Genomic DNA, 12,218 nt, shown 5'->3' on the forward strand with positions numbered 1-12,218 from the left:
AAGAAATGCAACTAGATGGATTCCAAACCCATTCCAAAAAGGAGAAAGAAAACCCTTCGAATCGAGCACTAAGAAGATTCCATGAATGAAGGTTAATAATGAACATTACCTCATCAAGATTAAAAGAAGACTCCTCAAAGATAATTTTGTTTCTAACTAACCACAAGGACCAAATAGTGACAAACCAAATGGTCATCCATTGTTGATGAAAATTTTTTGCCTCCCCGAACAAGTGCCAATGAGATAGAAAATTGCTTCCGGTACTACTAGGCAGAATAGAATAGATGCCGAACAAGGAGTAAAGTTTCTGCCATACACTGTAAGACAACGAGCACGTGAAGAACAAATGATCAGAAGATTCTTCTAACTCACCACAAAAGGCACAAAGAGTCGAGGGAAGAGATCCTATAATGCCGCGTCTAGCCAAATTCATCCGAGTAGGCACACCTCCCACGAAAAGTCTCCACGCAAAGCATTTCAACTTGGATGGGACCTTGGAAGCCCATAATCTCTTATAATGCAGATAATTATCATTCCTGACCTCATTTTGAAGTACCTTGTACGCATTACGAACCGAGTAGGTACCATTCTTATCGTGGACCCAAAGCCACCCATCCTCATTGCCTTGGACGAGTCTCACCTCCTCCACTTTATTAAGAAGATCATTTACCTCATCTTGCTCCCATAGAAATAAAGACCTTCGCCAATTCAGAAGCCAACACCAAACCCCATTCCTCCATTCATCCATAGAGCTAATGCAAGCATCTTTATTCAAAGTAACCTGAAACAATCTTTCAAAACAATTCTTAAGGCACTCTCCCCCAACCCAAATATCCCTCCAAAATAAAGTAGACTGCCCAGACCCAACTCTCCTCCGAACACCCTCATTAAACCAACCCTTGTTAAAACCATTATCTCTATTACACACACACCCTAAATCTCTCCACCACGACGACCCCTTCTTGAAGCACTCAACATCAACAAGCCCACCCCTAACCACCGCCTCGACTCCGTATATAGACCTCAACACTTTCACCCACAAAGACTCACTCGAAGAGAGCATACGCCACCTCCATTTACCTAAAAGAGCCAAATTGAACAGGCCTAAATTTTTTACCCCAAACCCCCTTCCTCTTTTGACCTGCACACCTCTTTCCATCTCACCCAGTGGATACCTTTATTTACCTCACCTCTACCCCAAAGAAATCTTCTCTGGATTCTTTCTAACTCGTGAATGATAGAAACAGGGGCCTTAAAAAAGGAGAAATAATAGATCGGTAAGGAAGACAATACCGACTTTAAGAGTGTTACTCGACCTCCAAAGGAAAGAAGCTTTTGTTGCCAACGAGAGAGCTTTCTTTTAAAAGTATCAATAACTGGAGACCAAGTAGACAGCCTTTTCGGATTAGCACCAACCGGAATTCCTAGGAACTTGAAAGGGATAGAACCAACTCCACACAACAACCTGTTGACTGCCACTTGAACGAACGAAGGGTCAGCCTTAATCCCAATTAATGTTATGTTGACTTTAATTGATTTTCAACCTTTATTGATTTTCAACCTTTAATGTTATGGAATTGACAACCTTTATTTTTAATGTTATGTTGACATTTTTAAATTGATTTTCAGTCTTATATACGTTTTTTACACACGTGGAAATAAAAAAATAAGAGTGATTCAAATGCTTAGTTTGTTGTAAGAGAAATTACTAATTTTGCTTGTTTAAACACCACTATCATTAATTTAAATCTATATCAAAACAATGGTTAATAATGATGTATTTGATGTAATTTAACTTCCCTCCACTCATGTATATATCCTCTTTTTTATAAAGTTTCACTATTTATCTAAAGTTTTACTATCTATATGTTGGTTTACTTTATTATCCTTTTATTTGCATGGAATTGACAACCGTGAACATTGACAAATCAATCATATCCACGAGAAATTAAACCGTATTATGAAAAGCAAGGTCGACTGTAGGGACAAATAGCTTTTTGATATCCTTATACTGTCTGGTCCAAAACAAGATAATCTGAGCAGATAAAATCACTATACTATAGTTTGGTTACATTGACTTCCTTTTTTATTGCTCCCATGGTGAAGAGGATTGTATTAAAGAATGAAGTGTAAGAGTTTGTAGATTGGAGTCCCATCATTAATAAAAATGAAAGTTATAATGTGGTTTGATAGTTAGGGTGAAGGAGGTTGGGGATGGAGTCTTAACCACAATAAAATAGTAACATACTAACAATTGTCGATTAAAAAATTAGAACTAACCAGACTTCTCTCCGATAATGGAGAGAAAAGTTGGGTACAAAACAAGGCAAAAAATAAAATTAAATGACAATTATATCTTATTTATATTTGTTATGATATTTTTATTCTTAAAATGAGGTGTAAAAATAATATATTTTTTGTTTGTTAATGGATATGATCGACTAGTGGAAATAAAACTAGTAGTGAAACTCCCCGAGTCCCTGACCTTGACATCATATATTAAGAACTGTGGATGAATCTGGAAAAGTTATAATATGCCGCCAACCATTTATGGATTCTTCAAATCAATGACACGCATGTATCCCACTATTTCTCTTGATTTGGTCCAAATATTGAGGCATTTCATCAAGAACAATGTATCTTCCAACTCAGATACACGTACTTCTTACTCTGCCTTGTTTTTTCATCTCAGTTTTTCAACAAGGTTAACATTCATAAACAATACCATTAATTTTATTAGTCCAAAATTTCTGCATGCGACTTAGAATTTTAATTAGGGTCCCTGGTCCTTTTAAAAAAAATACATATATAATATAATTATTCATCTTGCTTTAGAGATTCAAGTGGCTGGTATTATGCTCCTATTCTTCGTGCATCGCAGTACATTCTAGACAGTTACACTTTAAGTACTTTGAATCTTGTAATGTGCCAAACTAGAACATCGATGTGGTTGAATATGAATCTATTCTATCTTTTTTTAAGCGAAGGGTATCATCGTACCAGAGGTACCAAGATTATACAATTGACAAGTTTCACAGCATTTTATTGAATATACTCGATCTTATTTAGCATGTGTTAGGAATTTCTTTGTAAAAATGATTTAGTTTTTATTTACTTTTTTGTACTAACAAGTGTATCTCTCATTTTTTTTGGCTAAATAACTAATTTCTTTTTTATATGTATTTACTCTTCCCAAAAAGTGTTACTCACAAAAATTAAATCATTGATATTGAGATCTTACATCACTAGAACACGTATTTAGTTTTTATTTTGAATCAAATTCAAATCAATGAAAGTGGGGAATTAATTAAGTAGTGGGGAGTTTGAGGATAATCATAGTAAAAAGGAGGCTTATGTTTTACAAATTTTATACATTTTTTATTATGACCCTGTTACTCTTTCTGTGACCCATTTTGCTTTGAAATATAAAATCAAATAGTTTAGGCTCAAAAGGATACAACACGAACATGAACAGTATAATTATGTTTTTTCTTTCTTCTTTTAATAGCCGACTTGATTTTAATTTAAAGAAAAGTTTTTTAACGCTTCTTCATACTGCAACATAGACGCGTGTGTCCTGTTAACAGTTCAAAGAAACTGTTGATTTTTTGTTAAACAATATTATTATCAATTTAAAATTTATACATCAATCAAATAAAGTTTTTTATACTGTCAGCACATTATTTACTATTAATTTATATTATTTTTGTTTGAAAATCAATAATGACTAATAAATTAATATGGATGAATTGTAGATAGGGTAAAAACATATATACTGTTAGTGTACACATATTAAATCCAATTATTATTGTTTTTTCTTATTATATTATTCCTTATTCTTTTCTTCATATTTATTATTCTTTTTTCATACCAAACAGTTGAGTATAAATGTATGCACCGATAATCAATATAAAGTTTTTTATATTGTCAACATATTATTTACTGTTGATTTGTATTACTAATTTGATGATAATATAAAAATCACGTACATTGTCAATGCAATCATATTAAATCCTTAATTATAATCAATTGTCACATTTCTCTCTCACTCTCCTGTAACAATTTAAATAATCCTATGAACTCTAATTAATTTCTGTCTTTACTCTATCTTCCCCATTTTATCCTTAAAGTTTTCTTTAAAGGTTGTTTTAACCTTAGTCCTTAAGCAATTAAAATTTGTAAAAAAAACTTAGGTTTACTATTGTCTCTTAATATATTAAATAGAGTAAATTATACTTATTTATTCTAAGTTGTGAAATTATACAAATTAGTTATCTTTTTAAACTTACACTAATCACTCATAATTATATATATACATTACATTGATTACTCATGTAGGTAAGATTAATGTATTTTCTTAAACAAAAAATGGTGACGAGTATAATTAAGTTAAACAAAATATCGCATATTGTGAGCATAAGTCCAAATAATATAAAAATCAATGTTTATTCATTATCTTAGTTACTTAAAATATAGTTTAATTATAAGAGTGATTTAACATCTTTTTAGAATTATTGACACTATTTGTAACGAACTAAAAATAATGAATAAATATTGACTCTTATATTATTTAAATTTGTCCTCACAATTTATCATATTTTGTTTGACTTAATTACACTCGTCACAATTTTGTTTAAGAAATTACATATATTTCTCCTATATGGTGGTCACTGGTCGATATAATGAATGTATATAATTAGGGGTAATTTATGTAGATTTAAAAAATGATTGAAGATTTGTATAATTTTACTAAAACTTATGGGTGTGAGTACAATTTATTTTCTTAATATATGCATGCTTTTATCCTGGCCACCGGGACTGAAATTAAGAAAATCTTTTTATTTTTAATTCAACTATGCATCTGAATGTATTTTTATCATTTTTTTAGTTTCTTATTTTTCAATATATTTTACTCGCCTTGGTCATTATTATAGATCATCTTCAATTAAATTGAACATGCAAGCAAACTTGTTATTTTTCTTAATTTTTATTAAAATATTATAAGATTACGATTTTACTCTCATTTAATAAAACAATCATTAATAAGTATCATCTAAATGGTTTAGATGTCTTTTTGTAATTCACTTTACATTTTTTGTGTATGGAAATTTATTATTTTTTCGTCACTTGCATCTATTAAAAGTTTCGAATATCTCTATTTCTTTTGTTGTTGTATTAAAACAGTGGACTATTGAATAAGATTGTTATCTTTATATTTTAAAAATCAGGAAAACAAATACTTGTATTCATATTTGCAATTTGATTGAAAGTCTCTTTTAATAAAGATAAAATATATTTATAATTAGGGCTATTTAACAAAAAAATATAAGAATATGAGTTTATGATATATGACTAAAAATTTAAGATTTTTACATTATCTTCACCTTATTCATATGTTATTATTATTGATGTTTAAATAAATGTAATACACATGAATACATGATGGTATAACGACGGTGTGAAAAACTTTATCCATTACAACATGTTAAACTATTAAAATATATGAAAAGTTGAATTAAAAATAGAGTTTAATATTTAGACTTATAATATAAATTTTTTTATACTATTATTATATCATTTATCATTTTTGTGCTAATCATAGACTTTTATGTAAAATAATACACATCAATAATGTATGATGTGTTAACAAGATAAAAAAATTTACATTATTAATATATAAATATTAAATTCTTAACAATAAAGGAAAAAAATAGAGAAATTAACTATATTTAATAACTATTTAAATTGTTTTAGGAAAGAGATAAATTAATGGGAAAATTTATTATAATTAATGCATTGGTTCACATTTTTATTTCCTTTAAAACAAGGTTACTCACTGGGACAATTAATGATCATTATCCTATCTACCTAGTGCAAAGTTTAGAAAAACCATAATATTAAATTAATATTAACAAATGTATGAAATATACTAACAACGCGTTAATTTAGTATTGTAATATGTCGTTAAATTCTTAAAATGATAACAAATTAAATGATTTAATTCATGTGAGTAAACTTATTAAAAATGTATCTATAATATAACAAAAATTAATATATTATCTATAAAGTGATGAGATACATTTCCTAATATAAAAAAAAAGGCATGAGATATGAGATAAGAACACTTACGTTTACTTAATTCTATTCCTTATCCCTTCACCAAACACTGCTTTTGGTGCGTCGACTCTTTATATTACGTAAGTAATTATCTTCCAACAATTTGAAACCAGCTGCAATAGACTAATGTAGGACATTTTGTTTGTCTTCTTCTCAAAAAGTACTCTCGTAACTTTATTCTACTTGACCTTAATGACTCCTTTTCTTTTCCACATCCTTTTCTCCCTAAATTGCTCCCATTTGTAATATCAAATTACAATTACATGAACACTATGTAATAACCATAAGTTTATAATATCTACACAATATCAATATAAAAATTTATATGAATTATTGTATTATCAACAACTCATTTGAATATAATTTATTTGAAGAGTTAATAATAATTAAATATAATTTGTAGATAATTTGTTGGATGAACTTTTTCTCTAATAATAATAATAATAATAATAATAATAATAATAATAATAATGCAAAGATCTAACTGTCTTAAAGTTGAGTAGCTCACCTTTACATGCCCGGAAAACAATGAAATGTGGACAAAGTTAGTGTCATAAATAAGTGGGGTGCATTTTGATGGAGAGAAACAAACTTCAAACATTGAAAATTGCAATTGTTGAAAGTATCCTCTATTTATTTATTTATGATAGTGCTGGAGAAGTTAGTGTAGTCTTACAAGTTCTACAACAATGTTTCTCAGACATCTTTGACGCTAAAAGAGAAATAAATTATAAAGAGAATTCTAAACGAAAAAGAATAACAAACAAATATTATTGATTAAGAAGTTGAATGAATTTGGTTTATGGATTAAATAATTTTGAACTTTGCTGAAAATTATTTTAATCATAATATCGAGCTAAATATGATTTGATTTATAAGTTGATGATTTAACTCAATTATATATAAAATATTTTATAGCTTACTAATAAATGGATACAACATATATTATATATAATAAAATTAATGGGAAGTATGCTCTATAAATACACATTTTATTATTCTTATATATATCTTTTGATATGTAAGGTTATAGCATATTTTTTTGAAGAGATTATTACACAATGTAAAATTTGGTATAATTTCACTACAGTTATCTCAGTTAAAACATATTGGAAAAAAATTAAAATAAATTGAAAAAATGTCAGGTAAAAAAAGTGGGTAATATATAAGAGTATAGTTGAAATTAAAATATAAAATATATTAGTTTTCAAAATATCAAAAGATGTAAAATAATACCAAAAAAAAGTTAAAAACTTAAAAGATCAAATAACTTAATTTTTGGCATCTTCATAAAAGTACTAGAGTCAATTATTTAAAGGGAGAAATTATAATTGATGAAATCGAGTTCTTCATATCTATGCATTTAATTAAATGGAGAATATCTGAATCATGTAATAAAATAAATATAATTTCGGTTAAAATATTGTTAACTAACAAAATGAAAAGAATGGACAATGAATAGCAAGAAGGAAGCAGAAATGATACTGATTGGAGAGTCTCTATTTTTACCCATTTTTTTTTATATTTGGAGATCGTCAACCTTTTAATCATAATTTAATTTATTAGTTTATTACACAGATAAATTATAAAGAATGTGAGTTTGAAGTCCCATAGCCTGATAGTAAACAACAACAATAATAAGTTAATAGTTATTGTTATTGTTATGTTTGTCAAACCATTTTTCCATCGTTTGTAACATGTAGTTTATATATTATAAATGATAAACATAATATTTTGTGTGTTAAATATTTGTAATGCGCAGTTGAATTTATTCAATTGGTATAATATTCAATTTTTCCAAATAGACTTTCAAAATAATAAAATAATAAGGGTAAAATAAGAAGATAATGTTATATAGGTTTTTTTAGAAATAAGAATATAATAAGGACAAAATAGATAATCACTAATTACACATGTATCATGATTATTTTGTGTTTTCCCGTAGTATAAAAGTAAAAGAGAGATTCACTTACTTCAACGGTAAGTTTTTTAAACTTACTTCTCATCCTAGCCATCAATTCTAGGGAAATCCAATTATCTGAATTAGTGAGTAATCTAAACAATTAAATCTTCATAGAATTGATGGCTACGATGAATAGTAAGATTACAAAACTTACTCTTGAAATAAGTGAATCTCTTATAGTATAATAATAATAAAAAAAAAGAGAAGAAGAAGCATTTGGCGCGCACACATATATATATATATATATATATATATATATATATATGTATGTGTGTGTGAGTATGTGGTCCAACATGGGCCAAAATTATGATAATGGATAATGGAAGACATTGACAAGTCAAAAAGGTTCGGCTTAAGCAGCCCTACCAGTCTAGGCTCTACCACATAAAGGTACAAACCGACGCGGCTCCTAATACCCAACCTATGTTGTGTGATAAACAGTATAGTATATCATCCATTCAATTCACCAACCAAAATTCATAAATAGCAAATAATATATATATGATTAAAGATAAATTAATCATTAATTTTGATAACGATTAATATTTTTTATGTATCAGATTATACTAACCATTCACTATATATCAATGTGCTAATTAAAGGTTTAGATAAACTTTTGGTCCCTCTAATCTGTCTATTTGATTATTTTAGTTCATATTTTTTTATAGTTCTATTCCCTCAACTTCTCAATCCTTCTGTAAAAAAAAGTGTATGGTGTTATTATGTGGTAACTCGATAGCTTTTAATAAGTTTATAAATCTCACTTTAGTCCTACCTGTACAATAATGAATCGATTTGAACTTATCATCTAATCAATTTTACATCAATATTAGATTAATTTAGTCAATTTAAAACTAAAATTAGTGATTTAAATGTTTGGATTGGTCAAATCAATCAAAAATATTTTTTAAAAGGCAACCAAATCAATATCATTTTTTGATTAAAATATAATCAAATACTTGAATGCTTAATTAAATTTTAAATTTATTCTGAGTTTTTGTTGCAATAAAGCACCATGGATGTTGTTTTTAACTTATGTGTGATATTTTATAATAGTGAAATCTTCTTTATTGATTGTTTAATTATGTATTATAATATTTTTTAATTTGGAGTATAAAGTTATTAAATAACATTATATAACATTATGATTTTTTAAAATTTTTTAATATAAATTGTGTTAATCTATCTAACCATTAATCCACTATTAAACTCGTGACTCATTGCTCCACACCATTTTGAATTTTGTTATTTTCTCTACACAACAATAGGTAAATGGTGAACAATTTTATCTATCCTGGTATACTTATAAAATTAGAGTAATGTGGAATCTCTCATCATAAGATTCTATTAAATTTGACCTTGCCTTAAATTTTGGGATGCTGCAATGGCATGTGCCTCTAATATGTTTAAACGAGTAGGATTTGATGTTGCCTTTGTTCGAAGAAAGTGACCTTGTTAAGGGTATTTATGTCAAAACCAAAATGGAAGTTGGAAAGAAACACCCTTATCAAAAGACTATAAATAGAAGGAGAGGCCAAAACATTTATAGAAACCCTTACTACTAAGGCAAGCCAAAGCAATAACTCCAATAAACCAAACATAAAACCTCTCACGTTTCATTACCTTCAAAATATTTCAAACAAGAAAAGAAAGGAATTCTAACTTGTCATTTTGGAACTCAACAATCTCAGTGATATCACTATGACAACATTAATCAGAAGAATGAGACTCAGCTATATTTTTCTGACATTTTCTCTCTCTTTAGGTACCATGTTTGTTCTGTTTTTTTCTCTGCCCTCTATGCATGTTTTTGTTGTTGTTGTTACACTTTCATAGTGTAACTTTTAGTTCCACTAACTTGATACCATTGAATCATTTTGAGGAGTACTAAATGCTTTCACTTATTCTGAAATTACAGGTATTGGATTTTTTGAACGTGTAGCATCTTTTGGAATCAACTATGGACAAGTAGCTAACAATTTACCAGCACCAGAAAAAGTCCTTGAACTCTTCAGCTACTTTAAGATCACAAAAACAAGAATTTATGACACCAACCCACAGATTTTGAATGCTTTTGCTAATTCAAATATTGAGGTCATTGTAACAATTGAAAATGGAATACTAAGCCAGTTAAATGATCCTCAGCAAGCACTTCAATGGGTAAGTGATCATATAAAACCATACCTTCCAGACACAAAGATCACTGGGATTCAAGTAGGGAATGAGATTTTCAGTGATGGTGATATATCTCTCATTCAATCTCTTGTGCCAGCATTGGTGAACATTCACAATGCTCTAGCTCAGTTAGGAATAGGCTCAAACATTCAAGTTTCAACACCTTGTTCTTTATCAGTGCTTGAACAATCTTACCCTCCTTCAGCTGGTAGCTTCAAGAGTGAGATATCTGACATCATGCACCAGTTTTTGGACTTCTTGTCAAGCACTAAGGCACCTTTTTGGATCAATGCTTACCCTTATTTTGCTTACAAGGATGCCCCTAATGAGATTTCATTAGACTATGTATTATTTAATCCTAGTGTGGGAATGGTTGACCCAAACACCAACTTACACTATGATAACATGCTTTATGCTCAGGTAGATGCAGTTATATTTGCCATTGCTAACATGGGTTTTAATGGGATTGAGGTTAAGGTCTCTGAGACTGGTTGGCCATCAAAAGGAGATTCTGATGAGGCTGGTGCTACAATGCAGAATGCTGCTACTTATAATAAGAATTTGTTGAGAAGGCAAATTGCAAATGAAGGTACACCTCTTAGGCCTAGAATGAGGTTGGAAGCTTATTTGTTTGCATTGTTTAATGAAGATATGAAACCTGGTCCAACTTCAGAAAGGAACTATGGTCTATTTGAACCTGATGAAAGTATGACTTACAATGTAGGACTTTCTGCTTTTGCAACCATATCAGCTTCATCCACTACAATGTCTCTTACCTCCTCAGCCACTAACACAAAGGTAAAACAATAGTGTTTTTTTTTCTTCCAACTATAGCATAACTTGTATAACAGAAATATAAAATGTGTAGACTAGTACTATAGTATAGTATATCAATGTAGCATATTTTCAAGTATACTATCTTGCAATGTTTACATAAGTAGTTAGTACAACTAATTAGGATTTGATTTTTAAAATACAACAAAAGCATATTTTCAGATTCTGATGGTTGTGTACTCTAATGAAATATCATTTTGGTCAATGCAAAATTATTTATCTTGTTTTATCATTTTTTCTGTCTTTTTCTAAACCAAAATTTACTTTGAAACAGGCAGCACCAAAGGGATACCAAACCTTGTTCTACTGGATTTTTCTATATGTGCTGACTTCAACACTTTGTGGCTCATTATGAGAAGAATATTATAACCCAATGGAGTGATTCACATGTATATATATTAAATACAAAACAGCTAGGATTTTCATTTCTTCAAGTTGCAAAACAAAGTCCCTTTAAAGAATCTCATGGTACTCTATTGTTGAATACCACACACTTTTATAAACAATGGGACAACAAAATCTGAGTACGGCAAAGTGACAAGGCACATTCCACTTAGCCCTCACTACTAGTCACATTCCAGCACCAACCATGTGGCAATGACGTGAGATAGAGGTTATTTTAGGTAGATAAGGGGCCACAAACCAACCTCATTCTTTTATAGCAAGATATTGTTGCAGAAGAATATATCCTAGTTTCATTTAATTAGTTGTCTATATAGGACATTTAATTTGTATATTACTTATTTTTAACATTAGTGTCATTGGTCCAAAGAAGAAGGAGAAGAAGAGAAAAAGAAGTTGCTGCTTGTGGAAAAAGTATTAAGACTATTGTCTATGTTATGCCTCGCCTTATTAGACACTTGGAAAAGCCCTATATTATGGGACGTGGAATCCATCACTATTGTTATTTGTATATTTATATAAATAAAAGTATTTCCTGTGATTGCTATTCTTTCACTTTTGCTCATTTTCCCATCTTGTTATATTTTATAGTATGAAGTTCAGTAAAAATATAATATAACGAAATTTTAATAATAAAGTGTTACAAAGTTAAGGCTTTGTTTGCTTCTTTTATTATCCTTAAGAGGGCCATAGGACATTGTTGCTTTATTCTCTGGCCAAATAACCG

General features: G+C 29.1%; 2 protein-coding genes across 2 annotated transcripts in view; one reads left to right on the forward strand and one right to left on the reverse strand.

The window, feature by feature from the left end:
- The window catches only part of LOC109350421, a 2,372-nt gene extending 1,213 nt beyond the window's left edge, over positions 1-1,159 (reverse strand). Inside the window, exon 1 of the mRNA XM_019591658.1 lies at positions 110-1,159. Coding sequence (XP_019447203.1) covers positions 110-1,159 — 1,050 coding nt within the window. The remainder of the gene's footprint in view (positions 1-109) is intronic.
- Positions 9,612-12,046, forward strand: LOC109349488 (glucan endo-1,3-beta-glucosidase 14-like). Its single transcript, XM_019590305.1, has 3 exons — positions 9,612-9,845; positions 9,999-11,053; positions 11,364-12,046. The coding sequence occupies exons 1-3, from the start codon at positions 9,782-9,784 to the stop codon at positions 11,442-11,444; spliced, it is 1,200 nt and encodes a 399-aa protein (XP_019445850.1). The 5' UTR covers positions 9,612-9,781; the 3' UTR covers positions 11,445-12,046.

This window comes from Lupinus angustifolius, chromosome LG06 (assembly GCF_001865875.1).
Source record: "Lupinus angustifolius cultivar Tanjil chromosome LG06, LupAngTanjil_v1.0, whole genome shotgun sequence".
Classification (NCBI taxonomy): domain Eukaryota; kingdom Viridiplantae; phylum Streptophyta; class Magnoliopsida; order Fabales; family Fabaceae; genus Lupinus; species Lupinus angustifolius.